Source organism: Convolutriloba macropyga, chromosome 13, assembly GCF_964194025.1.
Source record: "Convolutriloba macropyga chromosome 13, txConMacr16.3, whole genome shotgun sequence".
NCBI lineage: Eukaryota > Metazoa > Xenacoelomorpha > Acoela > Convolutidae > Convolutriloba > Convolutriloba macropyga.
Window position 1 is genome coordinate 17,003,950 of NC_134480.1, and position 21,359 is coordinate 17,025,308.

Consider the following 21,359-nt stretch of genomic DNA (forward strand, 5'->3'; position numbering starts at 1 on the left):
CACCCCCCCCCCCCCTTGATTGAAATTGCCATGTAAGAGTGGGCTGCATTGGGTTGCAACTGGAGGGTTTTTGAGGAATTACCTCCCTTGACTAAAATTGCCAAGTATTTTGGGCTGCAATTAGCTGCAATGAGACGAGTTTTGAGAAATTACCTCCCCTGACTAAAATTGCCATGTAAGAAGGGGCTGCAATGAGCTGCAATGGGAGGATTTTTGCGGAAAAACTCCCTGACTAAAATTGTAATGTACGTTGGGCTGCAATGAGCTGCATTGGGTGGACTTCTGAGGAATTACCTCCTCTGACTTAAATTGCCATGTAAGAACAAGCTGCAATGAGTTGCAACGGGAGAATTTTCGGAGAAATACCCCCTGACCAAAATTGCAATGTAATTTGGGCTGCAATGGATTCCATAGGGAGGATTTTTGAGGACTTACCTCCCCTGACTAAAATTGCCATGTAACAGTGGGCTGCAATGGGCTGCATTGGGAGGACTTTTGAGGAATTACATCCCCTGACTAAAATTGCCATTAAAAGTGGGTTGCACTGGGCTGCAATTAGATGAGTTTTGAGGAATTAACTCCCCTGACTGAAACTGTAATGTAAGAGTGGGCTGCAATGAGCTGCATTGCAAGGACTTTTGAGGAAATACATCCCCTGAACAAAATTGCCATGTAAGAGGGAGCTGCAATGAGCTGCAACGGGAGGATTTTCGAGGAAGTATCCCCCTGACTAAAATTATAATGTAAATTGGGCTGCAATGAGCTGCATTGGGAGGAATTCTGAGGACTTACCTCCCCTGACATAAATTGCCATGTAAGAACGAGCTGCAATGAGCTGCAACGGGAGTATTTTCGAGGAAATACCCACCTGAATCAAATTGCAATGTAAGTTGGGCTGCAATGACTGCAATGGGAGGACTTTTGAGGATTTACATCCACTGACTAAAATTGTCATGTAAAAGTGGTCTGCAATGGGCTACAAGGTGAGGACTTAGAGGAATTACCCCCCGACATAAAATGCCATGTAGGAGGTGGCTGCACTGGGCTGCAGTGAGAGGACTTTTGAGGAATTAACTCGCATTACTATAATTTACATAAAAGAATGGGCTGCAATGGTCTGCAATAGGAGGCTTTTTGAGGAATTAAAACCTCCTTGACTAAAATTGCCATGTAAGAGTGGTCTGCAATGGGTTGCATTGGGAGGATTTTTGAGGACTTACCTCCCCTTACTAAAACTGTCATGTAACAGTGAGCTGTAATGGGCTGCATTGGGAGGACTTTTGAAGAATTACATCCCCTGACTAAAATTGCCATAAAAAAGTGGGCTGCATTGGGCTGCAATGGGATGAGTTTTGAGAAAAATAACTCCCCTGACTGAAACTGAAATGTAAGAGTTGGCTGCAATGGGCTGCATTCGGAGGATTTTTGAGGAATTACACCCCCTGACTAAAATTGCCACATAAAAGTGGGTTGCACTGGGCTGCAATTAGATGAGTTTTGAGGATTTAACTCCCCTGACTGAAACTGAAAATTAAGAGTGGGCTGCAATGGGGCTGCATTGCGAGGACTTTTGAGGAAATACATCCCCTGAATAAAATTGCCATGTAAGAGGGAGCTGCAATGAGCTGCAACGGGAGGATTTTCGAGGAAGTATACCCCTGACTAAAATTATAATGTAAATTGGGCTGCAATGAGCTGCATTGGGAGGACTTCTGAGAAATTACCTCCCCTGACATAAATTGCCATGTAAAAATGAGCTGCAATGAGCTGCAACGGGAGGATTTCCGAGGAAATACCCGCCTGACTAAAATTGCAAATAAGTTGGGCTGCAATGGCTGCATTGCGAGGACTTTTGAGGAATTACCTCCCCTGACTAAAACTGCCGTGTAGGAGTGGGCTGCAATGGGCTGCATAGGGAGGACCTTTGAGGATTTACGTCCACTAACTAAAATTGCCATGTAAATGAGGTCTGCAATGGGAGGACTTAGAGGAATTAATCCCCGAAATAAAATGCCATGTAGGAGGTGGCTGCACTGGGCTGCAGTGGGAGGACTTTTGAAGAATTACATCCCCTGACTAAAATTGCCATTTAAAAGTGGGCTGCATTGGGCTGCAATGGGATGAGTTTTGAGAAATTAACTCCCCTGACTGAAACTGAAATGTAAGAGTGGGCTGCAATGGGCTGCATTGCGAGGACTTTTGAGGAATTACATCCCCTGACTAAAATTGCTCTGTAAGGGAAGGTGCTGCAATGGGTTGTAATTGGAGGACTTCTGATGAATTACCTCCCCTGACTTAAATTGCCAGGTAAGATCGAGCTGCACTGAGCTGCAATGGGAGGATTTTCGAGGAAATGCCCCCTGACTAAAATTTCAATGTACGTTGGGTTGCAATGGCTGCAATGGGAACTCTTTTGAAGAATTACCTCCCCTGACTAAAACTGTCATGTAAGAGTGGGCTGCAATCGGCTCCACTGGGAGGACTTTTGAAGAATTACTTCCATTGACTAAAATTGCCATGTAAAAGTACTCTGCAATGGGCTACAAGGATAAGACTTTAGAGGAATTATTCCCGACATAAACTGCCATGTAGGAGCTGGTTGCACTTGTCTGCAATGGGAAATTTTTTGAGGAACTACTTCCCTGACTAAAATTGCAATGTAACAGTGGTCTGCAATCGGCTGCATTGGGAGGATTTTTGAGGAATAACAACCCCTGACTAAAATTGCCATGTAAGAGTGAGCTGCAATGGTTTGTAATTGGAGGACTTTTGAAGAATTACCTTGCCTGACTAAAATTGCCATTAAAGATTGGGTTGCAATGGGCTGCAAATGGAGGGTTTTTGAGGAATTCCCTGCCTGACTTAAATTGCCATGTAAGAGCGAGCTGCAATGAGCTACAATGGGAGGATTTTCGTGAAACCCCCCCCCCCCTGACTAAAATTGCAATGTAAGTTGGGCTGCAATGGCTGCAATGGAGAACTTTTGAAGAATTACCTCCCGTGACTAAGACTGCCAAGTAAGAGTGGGCTGCAACGGGCTGCATTGAGAGGAGTTTTGAGGAATTACCTCCCCTGACTAAAATTGCCATGTAAGAGTGAGCTGCAATGAGCTACAAGGGGAGGACTTTTGAGGAATTACCTCAACTGACTAAAATAGGCATGTAAAAATGGTCTGCAATGGGCTACAAGGGGAGAACTTAGAGGAATTACACCCCCGAAACAAAATGCCATGTAGGAGTTGGCTGCACTTGTTTGCAAATGGAGAACTTTTGAGGAATTAACTCCCATGATTATAGTTTCCATAAAAAGAAGAGGCTGCAATGGTCTGCAATAGAAGGCTTTTTGAGGAATTAAATCCCCCCTTGACTAAAATTTCCATGAAGGAGTGGGCTGCAATGGGCTGCATTGGGAGGACTTTTGAAGAATTACATCCCCTGACTAAAATTGCCATTTAAAAGTGGGCTGCATTGGGCTGCAATGGGATGAGTTTTGAGAAATTAACTCCCCTGACAGAAACTGAAATGTAAGAGTGGGCTGCAATGGGCTGCATTGCGAGGACTTTTGAGGAATTACATCCCCTGACTAAAATTGCTCTGTAAGGGAAGGTGCTGCAATGGGTTGTAATTGGAGGACTTCTGATGAATTACCTCCCCTGACTTAAATTGCCAGGTAAGATCGAGCTGCACTGAGCTGCAATGGGAGGATTTTCGAGGAAATGCCCCCTGACTAAAATTTCAATGTACGTTGGGTTGCAATGGCTGCAATGGGAACTCTTTTTTTGAAGAATTACCTCCCCTGACTAAAACTGTCATGTAAGAGTGGGCTGCAATCGGCTCCACTGGGAGGACTTTTGAAGAATTACCTCCATTGACTAAAATTGCCATGTAAAAGTACTCTGCAATGGGCTACAAGGATAAGACTTTAGAGGAATTATCCCCCGACATAAACTGCCATGTAGGAGCTGGTTGCACTTGTCTGCAATGGGAAATTTTTTGAGGAACTACTTCCCTGATTAAAATTGCAAGGTAACAGTGGTCTGCAATCGGCTGCATTGGGAGGATTTTTGAGGAATAACAACCCCTGACTAAAATTGCCATGTAAGAGCGAGCTGCAATGGTTTGTAATTGGAGGACTTTTGAAGAATTACCTTGCCTGACTAAAATTGCCATTGAAGATTGGGTTGCAATGGGCTGCAAATGGAGGGTTTTTGAGGAATTCCCTGCCTGACTTAAATTGCCATGTAAGAGCGAGCTGCAATGAGCTACAATGGGAGGATTTTCGTGAAACCCCCCCCCCCTGACTAAAATTGCAATGTAAGTTGGGCTGCAATGGCTGCAATGGAGAACTTTTGAAGAATTACCTCCCGTGACTAAGACTGCCAAGTAAGAGTGGGCTGCAACGGGCTGCATTGAGAGGACTTTTGAGGAATTACCTCCCCTGACTAAAATTGCCATGTAAGAGTGGGCTGCAATGAGCTACAAGGGGAGGACTTTTGAGGAATTACCTCAACTGACTAAAATAGCCATGTAAAAATGGTCTGCAATGGGCTACAAGGGGAGGACTTAGAGGAATTACACCCCCGAAATAAAATGCCATGTAGGAGTTGGCTGCACTTGTTTGCAAATGGAGAACTTTTGAGGAATTAACTCCCATGATTATAGTTTCCATAAAAAGAAGAGGCTGCAATGGTCTGCAATAGAAGGCTTTTTGAGGAATTAAATCCCCCCTTGACTAAAATTTCCATGTAGGAGTGGGCTGCAATGGGCAGCATTGGGAAGATTTTTGAGGACTTACCTCCCCTGACTGAAAGTGCCATGTAAGAGTGAGCTGCAATGGTTTGTAATTGGAGGACTTTTGAAGAATTACCTTGCCTGACTAAAATTGCCATTGAAGATTGGATTGCAATGGTCTGCAAATGGAGGATTTTCGAGGAATTAACTCCCCTGACTAAAATTGCCATGTAAGTTGGGCTGCAATGGGCTGCAATGGGATGACTTTTGAGGAATTCCCTGCCTGACTTAAATTGCCATGTGAGAGCGAGCTGCAATGAGCTACAATGGGAGGATTTTCGTGAAATACCCCCCCCCCCCCCACTGACTAAAATTTCAATGTAAGTTGGGCTGCAATGGCTGCAATGGAGAACTTTTGAAGAATTACCTCCCGTGACTAAGACTGCCAAGTAAGAGTGGGCTGCAACGGGCTGCATTGGGAGGATTTTTGAGGAATTACCTCCCCTGACTAAAATCGCCATGTAAGAGTGGCCTGCAATGAGCTACAAGGGGAGGACTTTTGAGGAATTACATCAACTGACTAAAATAGCCATGTAAAAGTGGTCTGCAATGGGCTACAAGGGGAGCACTTAGAGGAATTACACCCCCGAAATAAAATGCCATGTAGGAGTTGGCTGCACTTGTTTGCAAATGGAGAACTTTTGAGGAATAAACTCCCATGACTATAGTTTCCATAAAAAGAAGAGGCTGCAATGGTCTGCCATAGAAAGCTTTTTGAGGAATTAAATCCCCCCTTGACTAAAATAGCCATGTAGGAGTGGGCTGCAATGGGCAGCATTGGGAGGAATTTTGAGGACTTACCTCCCCTGACTGAAAGTGCCATGTAAGAGTGAGCTGCAATGGTTTGTAATTGGAGGACTTTTGGAGAATTACCTTGCCTGACTGAAATTGCCATTGAAGATTGGGTTGCAATGGGCTGCAAATGGAGGATTTTTGAGGAATTAACTCCCCTGACTAAAATTGCCATGTAAGTTGGGCTGCAATGGGCTGCAATGGGAGGATTTTCGTGAAATACCCCCCCCCCTGACTAAAATTTCAATGTAAGTTGGGCTGCAATGGCTGCAATGGAGAACTTTCGAAGAATTACCTCCCGTGACTAAGACTGCCAAGTAAAAGTGGGCTGCAACGGGCTGCATTGGGAGGACTTTTGAGGAATTACCTCAACTGACTAAAATAGCCATGTAAAAGTGGTCTGCAATGGGCTACAAGGGGAGCACTTAGAGGAATTACACCCCCGAAATAAAATGCCATGTAGGAGTTGGCTGCACTTGTTTGCAAATGGAGAACTTTTGAGGAATTAACTCCCATGACTATAGTTTCCATAAAAAGAAGAGGCTGCAATGGTCTGCAATAGAAGGCTTTTTGAGGAATTAAATCCCCCCTTGACTAAAATTGCCATGTAGGAGTGGGCTGCAATGGTTTGTAATTGGAGGACTTTTGAAGAATTACATCCTCTGACTAAAAGTGACATATAAAAATTGGCTGCACTGGGCTGCAAATGGAGAACTTTTGAGGAATTAACTCCCATGACTATAGTTTCCATAAAAAGAAGAGGCTGCAATGGTCTGCAATAGAAGGCTTTTTGAGGAATTAAATACCCCCTTGACTAAAATTTCCATGTAGGAGTGGGCTGCAATGGGCTGCATTGGGAGGACTTTTGAAGAATTACATCCCCTGACTAAAATTGCCATTTAAAAGTGGGCTGCATTGGGCTGCAATGGGATGAGTTTTGAGAAATTAACTCCCCTGACAGAAACTGAAATGTAAGAGTGGGTTGCAATGGGCTGCATTGGGAGGACTTTTGAGGAATAACCTCCCCTAATTAAAATTGCCATAAAAAGTGGGCTGCACCGGGCTGCAATGGGAGGAGTTTTTAGGAAGTAACTCCCGTGACTACAAGTGCAATTGAAGTTGAGCAGCAACTGGCTGCATTTGGAGGCCTTTTGAGGAATTACCCCTGACTAAGATTGCCATGTATTAGTGGGCTTAGATGGGCTGCAGTGGAAGGACTTATCTTAACTTCAGGAATTAACGCCCCTTATTAAAATTGCCATGTAAGGGTGAGCTGCAATGGGTTGTAATTGGAGGACTTTTGAAGAATTACCTCGCCTGACTAATATCGCCAGGTAAGAGTGGGATGCAATGAGCTGCAAATGGAGGATTTTGAGGAATTAACTCCCCTGACTAAAATTGCCATGTAAGTTGGGCTGCAATGGGAGGACTTTTGAGGAATTTCCTCCCTGACAGGAATTGCCATGTAAGAACGGGCTGCATTGGGAGGACTTTTGAGGAGTTACCACCCCTGACTAAAATTGCCATGTAAGAGTGGGCTGCAATGAGCTACAAGGGGAGGACATTTGAGGAATTACCTCCACTGACTAAATTTGCCGCGTAAAAGTGGTCTGCAATGGGTTACAAGGGGCGGACTTTAGAAGAATTACCCCCGACATAAAAGGCCATATAGGAGTGGTTAGCACTGGTCAGCAAATGGAGGAATTTTGAGGAATTAACTCCCATGACAATAACTGCCATGTAAGAATGGGCTGCAATGGTCTGAAAAAGTAGGCAGTAGGCTTTTTGAGGAATTAACCTCCACCATGACTAAAATTGCCATGTAAGTTGGGCTGCAATGGGCTGCTTTATGGGTATTTTTGAGGAATTGCCTCCCTACCCGGACTAAAAATGTAAGTGTGGTATGCAATGGGCTGCAATGGGAGGACTTTTGAGGAATTACCTCCCACATAAGAGGCCATGTAGGAGTGGGCTGCACTGGTCTGCAATTGGAGGAATTTTGAGGAATTAACTGACATGACCAAAATTGCCATGTAACAGTGGGCTGCAATGGGTTGCCTTGGAAGAAACTTTGAGGAATTAACGCCCCTGACTAAAATTGCCATACAAGAGTGGGATGCAATAAGTTGCAACTGGAGGGTTTTTGAGTAATTACCTCCCCTGACTAAATTTGCCATGTAAGTTGGGCTGCAATGGGCTGCAATTGGAGGATTTTTGAGGAACTAACTCCCCTGAATAAAAGTGCCATTGAAGTTGGGCAGCACCGGGCTGCATTAGGAGGACTTTTGTGGAATTATCCCTGTCTGAAATTGCCATGTATTAGTGGGCTTAAATGGGCCGCAGTGAAGGAATTAACGCCCTCACTAAAATTGCCATGTAAGAGTGAGCTGCAATGGGTTGTAATTGGAGGACTTTTGAGGAATTACCTCGCCTGACTCAAATTGCCATGTAAGTGTGGGATGCAATGGGCTGCAATGGGAGGAATTTTGAGAAATTACCTCCCACATAAAAGGCCATGTAGGAGTGGGCTGCACTGGTCTGCAATTGGTGGAATTTTGAGGAATTAACTGTCATGACTAAAGTTGCCATGTAACAGTGGGCTTCAATGGGTTGCATTGGGAGGACATTTGAGGAATTAACGCCCCTGACAAAAATTGCCAAATAAGAGTGGGTTGCATTGACTTGCAACTGGAGGGTTTTTGAGTAATTACCTCCCCTGACTAGAATTGCCAAGTAAGTTGGGCGGCAATGGGAGGACTTTTGAGGAATTACCTCCCCTGACAAGAATTGCCATGTAAGAGTGGGCTGCAATGGGCTGCATTGGAGGGACATTTTGAGGAATTACCTCATCTGACTAAAATTGCCATGTAAGAGAGGGCTGCAATGACCTACAAGGTGAGGACTTTAGAAGTTTTACTCCATTGAATTAAAAAGTCATGTAGGTGTGGGCTGTACTGGGCTGCAATGGGAGGACTCTTGAGGAATTACGCCCCCCCTGACTAAAATTGACATGTGAGTTGGGCTGCAATGGGATGTATTATGGGTACTTTTGAGAAATTACCTCCCCCGACTAAAATTGTCATGTAACAGTGGGCTGCAATGGGTTGCATTGGGAGGAAGATTGAGGAATTACACCCCTCGAATAAAATTGCCAAATAAGAGTGGGCTGCACTGGGCTGCAATGGTAGGAGTTCTGAGAAATTACTACCCCTGACTAAAATTGCCATGTAAGTTGGGCTGCAACGGGAGGACTTTTCAGGAAGGGGTAAATGGTGTACGAGTGACGGGGTATTTGTTCAGAGAGGGTAAAATGGGGTAAGAGCGAAGCTGCCAACGGGAGGTAAAATGGTGTAAGAGTGAGGGGGTAATTTGTTCAGGGGGGTTAAAAGAATTAAGAGATGAGCTGCCAAATGGTTTAAAATGGTGTAAGTGTGAGGGGTTAGTTTGTTCAGATGGGGCAGAATGAGGTAAGAGTTGAGCTGGCAAGGGGGGTAAAGTGATTCAAGAGTTGGGGGTGATTTGTGCAGAGGTGGTAAAATGAGCTAAGAGGCGGGCTGCCAAGGGGGATAAAATGGTGTAAGAGTTTAGGGTTAATTTGTTCTGAGGGGGTAAAAAGATGTAAGAGTCAGGGGTAATTTGTTGAGAGAGGTCAACTCTAAAAAGTTTTATTCATATATATAGACCGTCAACAGTTGGACAAGCATCGATGGTCTGGAGGTTAAGGAAAACCAGCTGAGGGTACGGAGGTTGTGGGTACAAGACTAGGAGTCTTCAAATATGGGGGCTAAAACAATGAAAGATTGAGGGGGTAAAATGATGTAAGAGTTGAGCTGGCAAAGGGGTAAAATAGTGTAAGAGTGAAGGGTTTGTTTGTTCAGAGGGGGGTAAATTGATGTAAGAGTGGGGCTGCAATGGGAGGATTTTTATAGGAAAATGCAGCTCAAAACTCTTAGGTCTTTTTGGGCTGCATTAGGCTTCCAACATGGGTAAAATGGTGTAAGAGTGAGGGTTAAAAGACAAATACCCCCCCCCCCCCCCCTCTTACATCTTTTTGGTCTGTCAAGGGGGTAATATGATGCAACAGTTCGGGGGTAATGGAGAAAGTACCCCCTTACATCATTTTATTGCCCTTGACAGACCAAAAAGATGTAAGAGTTGGGGTTAATTTGTCTTTTACCCCCACTCTTACACCATTTTACCCCTGTTGGAACCCTAAAGCAGCCAAAAAAGACGTGAGTTTTGAGCTGCATTTTCCTGAAAAATCCTCCATTGCAGCCCCACCCTTACATCATTTTGGGCGGAAAATTTTGACCCGGATAGCACACTACGCTTGAAAGTAAGAGATGATGGTTCGAATCCAAGTACTGGTCCTTTTTCACAGTAGTTGCAACTGCATAGAATCTTAACAGCTTGAAATGTTAATTTTGATAACAATAGAACTTTTTTGAGGATGTATGTGGTTCATAACTATTGTGTTGCCTGGGCAGAAAACCGTGATTCACCCTGTGGTCTCCGGGAAAATTAAATAATGAACCGATGATTATATAACCAGCACTTGTTCCCTTGCAGCGATTTTGCCAAAGATAACCCCCGTCCCGCATCAAATACGGGAATGGGAAGTATTTTGCACCGCCTTGAAACTTGTATGGCAGTTGCTGTGCAGTCTGGATCTCCTTGCCGAATTGACGACTACCACTTCGAATACGATCCCAGAAATTTATCCAGATACTACAGTGACGTTAAGATTTGCGCGACTGCTGAGAATCAAGCCAAAAAAGAACCTTTTTTTTCAACTGGGGTTAGTAGAAAATATGAAAAATACGTAATCAATGTCCCTATGGAAGTAAAATCGTCACTCGAGTTTTGCCACGAAGATCCGGCAGCCTGGTTCCGAGGTGTCATTTTGAAGCACATGTTACATATAAGCACTTTCTCGGAACAGTCAATAAAGAAACTTCTGAAAGAAAGCAAGTTTCCAAACTCAAAATTAGATACATCTCACATCACTTCTGTTCACATACGCAGCCCTGATGTAGGTCGTGCTGTCAAATTTTTACAACCTCGAGAGGCAACAGTTTCCCTTTGCTTTTAGGTTGTTTGTGGGTATGGTCGCACTCAAACTGGCTTATCAATTGTTACCTCCTTCTTCTCAACTTAAACACTTCTCAACTAAAAAGCGTTTTTAGCAAAATCATTTGAATAAGGTTAATGATTGTTTTAATTAATGTTCTGTAGCTCCTTCGATTCGATTTGTCTAAGATAACTTTCAGATGCAGAAAAGGACCAGATTCATTTAAAAAAAAAAACCATAAAGCTTGCGAAAAGAATGAAAAAAAACATAGCCGGACAATGCCTGAAATACAATTCAAAGAATGAAATGGAAAAAGTTAGAAGTACTCAACCTGGCCAGCAGATCAATTGAACAATGCCAACCAAAACACTAACAAAATCATCTCGAAAAATTGAGAAACAAACAATCAAACGAACTAAACAAAAAATACTCATTGCTAAAACTCTTGAAGCCTTTACGCCTAAGGCAAAATTTGATCCCTTTAAATCTATTTGTTTCAAAATCGGTCCACTATTATATCTGCGAGACCTGAAAAAAATTCATTGGCCCCTGAAGCTCGATTACCTCGAAAGTGACCAAAAAATTTTTAAAAAAAATTAATAGCAATTTTTAAGGAAATGTTGACGAAAATGATGATATTTATTTCTTCAGAATAATTTCTGTATCTCTAGAAGCTATCCAGTAACCCAATTCCGAGCCTTAAAAAATTCATTTGCTCAATGATCGGAAGGCAATAATTTTTAGAAATTTCAAATTGCAAAAAACAGAATTTCGTTCTATTAAATTGTTGAAAAAAATTCTTTTGCCCCCTAGCAATTATTTAATAACATACTATCAAATCCTGGAAGAAGTGTTCATTAACTGGTTACTGAGGCATGAAGAACTGATTAAAAGACAAATAATTTGAAAAATCTTGAAAAAATTTTTAAATTTTATCAAAAAATTTCAAATATTGGAAATGTTAAACTGTTAAAAACAAATCAATTGACATCACGATCCTTGCAGTAATTTTTCTGTCAAACCGTGAAAACTTTAGGAAACCATAAAAAATGGCAGATTTTATTTTAAAAAATGCTAAAATTCGAGACATTAAAATGTTGAAAACTAATCCATTGTTACTAGAAACTATGCAGTGCCCTATTATCAAAACTTGAACGAGATTCCCTGGCCACTGAAGCGAAGATTTTTTTGCGAAGATTAGTATCATTTTGCGAGATTGTGTCAGTAGTACCGAAACACATAGCTCATAAAATGGTCAAAACAAGTATTTTTGCCTCGCAAAAGGCCTTCATTAACTTTTAAAAACTTCAACCTGATACTAATCAAATAGAAAAACTCAAAAAAAATCACAAAAAAATCATAAAAAATTGAACTATTTTGAGCCCAAAAACTCCTAAAATTGACCTTTTATTCTTAAATTAAATCCATGCCAGCAGCTGCTCCACTCTAAGCAGTTGATGGTCTACTAAATCCCACTTCGGGTCTCTAATGAAACTTAATGGCCGCTAGGCTTTACCTGTTTATCCCGTTTTGAAAGATCAAAGTAATTGAAAACTGTGTGAACACATCTTAAAAAAACACAGCGCCCCAATACAATTCAATTTCTTTGAATAGTAAAAAACAGCGGATAGTTGGAGAAGAGAGCAGCAACATTTTAACCCCACACCTAATTCCAAGTGCGTTTCAGAAGTGGGCCAGTATAAATTCAATTCCTCGTCATTATTGAATCATAAACCAATTCGTGTCACTTTTTTTACTTGCCAGACGTGCGTGGATCATGTTTTTACAATGACCAGACTTGCCCCAATTCTGAGTTCTTAAATGCTAGGATTGGGCCTGTTCTGATTTTACAATGACCAGACGTGCGCAAACTCTGTTTTTTTGCCATACTGGCACCAATTAGCAGGAAGGAGCACGAACAGCAGCCTTGCTCAAGTTGACCCATTTTGATACCAGTCACCCTGTGCTCCTCCGTAAAATGATGACCATAAAAATTATAGATAAAATAACTGATGGCAAGAGCGGCTCTTTTCCTAGCCCGTACCCTGGTATAGAGCCCGTTTCACCAAGAATTTCTCACTGACTCTTCGGGTTGAGACATTACAACTATCTGAAATGTTAATTTCGTAAAATTCCGGCCAAAACCGCCCGAAACGGCTACAATACGGCCCAGAACACATGAAATACCCTCAATCTGCCCAGATTTGGGCAAGCAGACTCCCCGGGGTAGTGTTTGGTATGCCCCTGGCATCATTTCATAGCACCCCTGAAAATAGGCCAAAAATAAATGCGAAAATTGTGGCACGTTATAAAGCTTTCTGGAATACGAAGTTTTCACTCTATTTTTTTGAAAAACTAATTTACACTTTTGAATCACTTGCCAAGTGTAATTCAAGTCTGATTTGACTAATGCACTTGATCTTGTAATAATTTATTGCTGATTTTTGTTGAAATATTGCATATATACTGGTCCAGTACTGAAACAAACTTGTTATGTACAGGAATATTCTTCATTTTTTCGTTCTATTCTTTCCGCGAGTATCATTACGTTCTTTGATGATTGACTTGTCACTGGCTTCACAAATCAGGGAGCTGCAAAAGACGAGAAAAAAGAATTTTTAATCTAGTTGAAATAGGTCATGCGAAAGAAATTTTGTTATACACTTATTAAAGTAGTTTTGTGCCTTTATTTTGTTTATTGCAAAACGCACGCGTTAGTTTAATTAACTCATTGGAATCATTGAAATTTATTGGCCAGTGTTTTTTTTTAAAAGACGACATCCTGTGGCACACACAATTTTTTTAAAACTTGTTCTCTGTTGACAGTATTTCATTTCACAACTTTTCGTTTTGCGTAAATGCTTTTTGAAAACTAGTGACGTTGATAGCAGTCAATAATTACAAAACTTTGAAAAAAAAATGAATAACTTATTACGTGAGATATTGAAACCAATTTTGCGTTTTTAAAGCATGTGAAGAACACAGACCCGTAATTCTACTGATTTTTGCTCTTTTAGCGAATTTTGATATTTTAAGTTTCTCCTTTAGTCAAGCTTCAAAATAAACTTTTTTCGATTATTAAACTTACGCTATCTTTTCGTTGTTTTCCACCATGTTAACATGCCAGTTGGACAGCAATGAAAGAAAGCCGATATTTAGATAATTAATTGCATGAAATCCCTTCGCACTACTAATGACCTACTCCGAAGACAAGTTTGAAATTACCCATTTTCCATTTACTGCATCTTAAGATATTTTGTTTCCTGAATTGAGCTTAATATAATTTTGAAAAGTAATTCAAGTCAGATTTTAGGATATTTGAAGAATTTTGTGGGGAAAAGATTAGTTTTTCCATTCATTTTAATTAAACCCCCTTTGCTGCGTAATTTCATCATAAATAGGAAACGGTTGCCATGACAGTATTTCATTGCGCTCAAATATCTGTGCATGGTGAGGGAACATTTATGTGACAGCCAATCTACTTGGGTTGCGACGGATAATAACAAACATTGGGTGTCATTCGACTCTGAGGTTAAAAACGATGACGGCTCTATGCATCAGTTCAAAACATTCGGACTCAATGTGAGTGGGCAAGCGAAACGATATTCCTCTCCATCTCTCTTGCAGTTTTTTACAGATTTGAGGGTCCTGACCAATGCAAAGTAAGCCTATTTCTTTTATGTTACCAATTTTGACTACCCAATCACTTGACTACGGAAGAACAATTTCTTGGCATAACAAAATGGACCCCCACCGCCGTAGTGGGCACATAAATTTTACGCACCAGACACACGTGTTATTTTATACATGTTCGGGTGCTGTATAAGTAGCAACATACACAAAAAACCTAACCGACTTACGGTAGGGTAGAGTGATGGATATGGACTGAGCTGTGGTGTAATGGAGATAAAGCAAGAAGGGTGGGGGGGGGGGGTGGTTACGGGGGTGTGGAGCGGGTGGATGAGTGTGGAGGGGGAGCGAGCAGGAGGGGGTGGAGTGAGGGGTTCCAAACCACCAAAAACGCTAACTGCAATTCTCACCGTTAACTTAAGTTTTCTCATGAGCGTCGCTGATTTGTACAAATAAAGACTATAGTAAAGCTTTAGGCGAGCTGTTAACTACAGTCACTACCGGTTTATCCCTTTGTTGAGCAAAGAAAGTTAACAGCGTTACACAAAATATTTGTTTGGCAAAAAATTGCTTTAAAAAAATCACACGTCTAAAATGATTGTCTAAAATTTTGTTGGAAGCGACTAAAAGTCAGCTAATAAACCAATGAAGACAGCATGACTTGAAACGCCCAGATCCTGCATAACAAATGTGTAGTATTCATTGATTGCAGCAAATTTGTAGTATCCATCGACAATGGCCAACCGATTCAAAATTTAAAGCCATAATTCCAAAATGACCTGCTCTGAGTCAGGTAACCTTGCCTAAAACACGCAATTGCAAAATGTAAAATTTGGAAGTTCTCCTGTGCTATAAAGCAAATGCTAGAGTTTCCAATAGTTTTAGCAAGAAACTGACTCACAAGATATTGTGTTTTTTTCAAATTTGCAAGTTTTTTTGTTTCAAGCATTATTACGTAGAATTCATACTAAATTTTTGCTAATTTTCTCAAACCGCTACGACGTTTTCAATTTAAACCAGTGAAAACTGAAACTAATGATTTCAATTAGTGCCACATAACTTGCAAGTTTGAAAAGGCTGGAAAATCATGGAAGTAAGGGTGTGGAATCTCAACTTCTAATACTGCAGATCTTAGGAATTTTAAGATTTGAGGGAGCGTGTTGTGATAACAAATTTGTTTCATATCAAATAGTCAAAAATCAATCAAAATCAGACGCAATCTTTCCTGTGGATATATTCAAGGACCAAATTTACACTTCCTACAACTACATTGCCTTAAAAAACACAAACACGCAAATTGTTAAATAACCATATAATGACATGCTCCAAAATAGCACACAAATATACCATGTGTAGTAAGTTTAAGAGCTGAAAAGGTCAGACAGTTGAACTCCAGTCAGATTTCACCAAACAAAGAAAAACTGAAACAACTCAAATACAAACTCATATTATAAAGGTTGGTCGGGTTTTCGTCATGTAAATGCTAGTTAGTTAAATGTTTTTTTTTGTCAGAAACTATCTTTAATTCCGTCCAATTTTTACTCAATTTGACTAAACTTGGGTAGAATAAAAACTTCTCAAGATTGAAAGTCCCTAGATTTTTTAAAGTGCTTTTTGCTAAGTGTTTTGTTCCTAATGCAAATTGCTAAAGCATTCCACCAGTTACTCATTTTGTACAAAAAAAAAAGATTTTGCTCTTTCTTGACTTTTGACAGCTTCATTAATTGAGAGTTTGTGTGTTTTTTATTGAATCCAATCTTCAAGTATGTGAGTTCTAAAAAGCGGAAGGCAGGTAGCTGTTTATTTAGAAATTTATTTAGATAATTTAATACCAACTTTTCGAGTCTCAGCTTTACATGTCATATTTTTTTGCTGCAGTTAATAATTGGTAAGGCTTGAACTTTAGCCAATTCGTATTTAAGTTCCAAGTTGTTTTTCGAAGGTTGAATATAGTTCTTCTCTCTGACCTGTAAGAAGAAGAGCTGAATGGTTTAGATGTGACATGACAATGCATTCCAAAAATTCCAATTAGTTGTAAGGGGTAGCTTTTGAGCAATGACTGAAAATGTTCTATTGGCAACTGCCGTCTTTCTAAGAACCTTTTCGACTTCCTCATAAAATTTGAGTTTATTATCAAATACAACATTTAGTTATTTATCAGCTGTTGTCCATTGAGATTTGCGCTGCCAACTTTTATTTGTTGGACTTCTCTTTGAGTTGATGTAAAAAAGATCATGAATTCAATTTGGTGACTTATAATTGTAGTTTATTTTTACCAAAAAAATTTTCCAAAATTTCTCTACCGATCTTGCGCTGTTTTTGATTGCGTCGAAATTAGAATTGCTTCCAAAAATAAAAGTGTCGTCTGCAAACTGAACTATTTTGCAATTCCCTTTATTGCATAGCTGGACATCATTAGCGTAGATTAGAAATAGTACTGGTCCAAGTATTGTGCCCTAAGGTACCCTTTGTTTCAATTGGTTCCCTTCTGAGTAAATGTTTTGATGCCTTATATTTTTAAACTGAGCAGTACTAATTAAATTTTCATTTCATCGGTGATAATTATGAGGCCAAAAACAATAAATCTGGGCTATTGGTTGTTTATTTACCACATTGCATCGCCAAGAGTATTGAAATGCTTTTTTAAAAATCATTTTAGCATTTTTTTCATTATCATTGTATTGAAATTAGAAAAGTAGCCTAAACAGTTCCTTGCCTGTGCCTAAACAATGCATCGTTATTATCAAAATCTGTCAAATTGTTGAGCTCTGTGTATTTGGAAATTTTTCAAAAAATGGTTCTTTTCTACCATTGTGACCTGAATTGATTTATAATCGTATAAACAAACGAGCAACTATACCAAAATGTGCGGATTGAAAATTATGGTGAAATGAGAGAAATATGTCGAATGTTTAGTCAAATGTGCTCGATCTGACAATTGAAAATAATTCATCAGCTCTCATTTCACTGCTAAAAAGTTGCGAATTTGAGCATTTCTGTAAAAATGCAGAGAGCAAGTGTTTAACATTGCAGATAACTATGTAGTATATTTCGGCTGAACGAGAATTTTATAACAGCCATTTTCAACGCATCTGCAACAACAATTTTTATGCTTTTTTAAGTATTTTGAATGCTTTGCTACTGTTTTAGTTCCTACGCTTGTAATTCTAAGTGCTTATACCTGCGTCTTACATTTTTAATCGTTATCATTATTCTTGTTCGGATGGCTGTTATGTTAGTAGAATTTTGAATTCAAATTTTCCGGCATTATAATCGTGTTTTTGTTTCTATTGAAAATATAATTTGTATAAATTTTATTACTATTATAATTAATTGTTTTCAGTGATTAGCGATACGCAGTGTTTGCGTCAAAATGTACAAATAGAATGGACTGTTGTTATAAATAGGAATTTAAAAAGTAACTTTTGAACCCTTCAAATGTCACAGAAACAGTAACAAATTTTTCTGTACGTTCCGGCCACTTTCTTTCAAATTAGGCTTATTTCGTGCGGCCAGTAGTCACTCCTGAAGTATGTATTGAGGTAATAGTCAACATCAGCTCGAAACCGCCAGCTGCATTATTTAAAATCAATATGGGAAATCAATTCGCCAAAGTTTCCAACTCGGTTGGGTCCGATCAGAAGTCATTCATGTCCTGGAAGGTTATTCTTGTCTAGAACGGTGTGATCATTCTTCTCTGGAACAGTCTGGTTAGAGATGGTTGCCATGAGAGCCCAACCTGGGCCTTATTCAGCTCAGTTTCTGCTCAGTTTTTAAGTTTTTGACAATTACCTGATCCGTGTCAAGACTGAAATATATAGTGTTTTGTGTTTTTTAATAGGGCTACGGTTGGAGCATTTTCTTCAAACTTGATGCTCTATGCTTATGTGGTCAGATCTGTGGATGACCCCGCTGCATCCGATCGAACTTTATCGCTGGACTTCCTCTACTACCCCATTATCAGAATCAGACATCTCAATTTTCTCCTCGTCAGCCCTAACTTTCTCTTCAAAACGCCATTATCAGGATCAACAGTCTCCTCCGCAAGCACAATGCCTCAAAATTTTACAATCAAACATGGCGCAGTTTTGACAAGTTTTGTTCAGGCTTGCAACGACAGACCCCTCCAGCCGTCTCCGATGCGTGAAGGAGGATTGGTTAAAGTGTGTTTTGTAAATCGGACCGTATTTGCTGACCCATTTTACACGCCATATTTCAACTTACGTCGGGATGCTGGCACAGTGTGAAATCAGTGTGAATATATGCATACCAGTTCACTTTATCTTTTCAACCGCTTTCATCATAACTCAACAGCCCCCCCCCCCCTCCATGTAGATTATGGTACTGCCCCAATTTGATATTTTAAACACATTATCACAATTATATCTTCATAATAATAGTAATGGCTAACGGCAGCCCATCTTCGTTCAACCCAAGAAAACATAAAATCAAGAAACTTGAATAAAAAAATCAAGAATACTGAGAAAGAGGAAATGAAAGAAGATGGAAGAACACCTTTTTTGATCCTATTTCAGAGCGTTTTTGCTGACCCATTTTGCACGCCATATTTCAACCTACGTCGTTTTGCTGCAACAGTGTGAAATCAGTGTGAATATATGCATACCAGTTCATTTTAATTTTTCGCTCGCCTTCATCATAACCCAACGCCCCCCATGTAGATTATTGCCCTGCCCAAATTTGATATGTATAGACATACTAACACATTTAAACTGTTATAATAATAGTAATGACTAACAGCAGTCTATCTTCTTTCAACCCAAGAAAACATTAAATCAAGAAAATTGAAAGAAAAAATCGAGAATACTGAGAAAGAGGAAATGAAAGAAGATGGAAGAACACTTTTTCTGATCCTATTTCAGAGCGTTTTTGCTGACCCATTTTGCACGCCATATTTCAACCTATGTTGTTTTGCTGCAAAGGTGTGAAATCAGTGTGAATATATGAATACCAGTTCATTTTACTTTTTCGCCCGCCTTCATCATAAACCAACGCCCCCCCATGTAGATTATTGCACTGCACAAATTTGATATGTATAAACACATTAACACAATTAAACTGTCATAATAATAATAATGGCTATCAGAAACCCATCTTCATTCAATCCAAAAAAACAGAAAAGCAAGAATTTTGAAAGAAAAAATCAAAAATACTGAAAAAGAGGAAATGAAAGAAGATGGAAGAACACCGTTTCTGACGCTATTTGGGTTGCTGCAACAGTTTGAAATCAGTGTAAATATTTGTATACCAGTTCATTTTATCTTTTCAACCACTATCATCATAACTCAAAAGCCCCCCCATGTAGATTATGGCACTGCCCCATTTTGATATATGTAAACACATTATTACCTTTAAGCTGTTATAAAAATAGTAATGGCTAACGGCAGCCCATCTTCATTCAACCCAAGAAAACAGAAAGTCAAGAAATTTGAGAAAGAAAAAATCAAGGAGTGAAACAGATGAAATAAAAACAGAAGATGGAAGAACATCTTTTCTGATCCTGTACATTAATAAATTTCTGATGTTTTTTTTAAAATAATTTTGTCGATGCGCAAAATATGTATACATTCAAATATTTCAAATTTTTAAGAACTTTCGGTCTGAGACTAGGTCTCTAGGATGTATGACGTTTTTGCCGCTAAAATGGTTATCTTGCAAGATCTTGCAAACCGAATGGTTATCTTGCAAGATTCTTGCAAGTCAAATGTCTATCTTGCAAGATTCTTGCAAGTCAAATGTCTATCTTGCAAGATTTTTGCAAGACGATGGCTATATTGCAAGATCTTGCAAGATCTTGCAAACCGAATGGTTATCTTGCAAGATTCTTGCAAGTCAAATGTCTATCTTGCAAGGTTTTTGCAAGACGATGGCTATATTGCAAGATCTTGCGAGAATCTTGCAAGATCTTGCAAGATAACCATTCGATTTCGACTGGGGTAGTCTCACCTCTCAGCAGTCTATAAAAACCATTATTAAAGTAAAACATTAGGTTGTTCAAACATGCCACTGAAAACAAACTCTTTGTTCACTGGAAACAGGAGGAATCAAATCCAAATATGGACATACGCTCAAGTGGAAGAATTTTTGAGTTAGTACAATTCTTAGTGCGTTAGCAGTAGCAATCCACGTTAATTTTCGGAATTGAACATGTTATTTCCTCTCCGTCAACAGCCGTGTTCAATGGTACCGCTAAAACTCTCTCTTTTTATTTGTCCTTCCCTCCAATCCAGTACTGACATACATATTCGAGTCATATTCACATTTCGAAATATTGGAACTGCTTTGAGCATCTATCTCATCAACCATGTCAAGAAATTTTTGAGAATCATAATTTCAATATCATGTTATTCAAACGCTTATAATTGAAAGTGATTCATTTTTGCAAATACCTGTTCATCCGTTCGTTTACATTTCTTCCTTTGTAAAAAAAGTCTTCAATTTATAGAAGCACGAGTTTTCGTGTTAGACATAGCAGTTCGTAAAAAATTACACTCGATCCAACTGCCTCATTTTCAGCTACTAAAAAATAAACAATGAAAAGCTGTAGTCGTATAATATTTACTCTTTAATATGTATAGTGAGTGCTTACGCTTTATAGTGAAAATGCTATACATGTAAACATCAGCCTTATGTGTAAATAATCTTGCTATTGTGTCTTGCTATTATATATGTTCAGAAAAATACTCAGATCAATTAAATCATTTGCATGTTTCTTGCGATGGTTTCAAGGAATCTGAGCAAAAACAATTGCGTCTAGCGCATCACAGGTCTAATCACCTATGGCATACATTAAGATGTCTCTTACAACTCGCTCAAGACCTTAGTAAGTGTGTTATCACTAGGGCCACTCAGAGGATTGGGAGTAGAAATAGTAAAATTATGAATTTTAACTTCCTTGATTTTTACTGTATTTTTATAAATGTCGTTAATTTTAACCAAATTAATATTAAGATCGTTAATTTTAATCAAATTATTATAAAGATCGTTTTTTTAAGCAAATTATTATAAAAAATAATCAATTACAAACTAAAGAACTCAAATGAACCGTTATCTCCTCT

General features: G+C 39.5%; 1 protein-coding gene across 1 annotated transcript; it reads left to right on the top strand.

The window, feature by feature from the left end:
* Nucleotides 1-10,107: 10,107 nt before the first annotated feature.
* Nucleotides 10,108-19,402, top strand: LOC142352302 (alpha-(1,6)-fucosyltransferase-like). Its single transcript, XM_075404834.1, has 3 exons — nt 10,108-10,650; nt 14,074-14,315; nt 18,125-19,402. Exons 1-3 carry the CDS (start codon nt 10,195-10,197, stop codon nt 18,528-18,530), a joined length of 1,104 nt encoding a protein of 367 aa, XP_075260949.1. The 5' UTR covers nt 10,108-10,194; the 3' UTR covers nt 18,531-19,402.
* The last annotated feature ends 1,957 nt before the right edge of the window (nt 19,403-21,359 follow it).

Excerpts from the sequence above, each read along its gene's own strand:
- LOC142352302 (XM_075404834.1), top strand. The coding sequence starts at position 10,195 with ATGGGAAGTATTTTGCACCGCCTTGAAACTTGTATGGCAGTTGCTGTG. Across the intron at positions 10,651-14,073 it reads AATTTTTACAACCTCGAGAG|TATTTCATTGCGCTCAAATA; the intron begins GCAACAGTTTCC and ends TTGCCATGACAG. Across the intron at positions 14,316-18,124 it reads AGGGTCCTGACCAATGCAAA|GGCTACGGTTGGAGCATTTT; the intron begins GTAAGCCTATTT and ends GTTTTTTAATAG.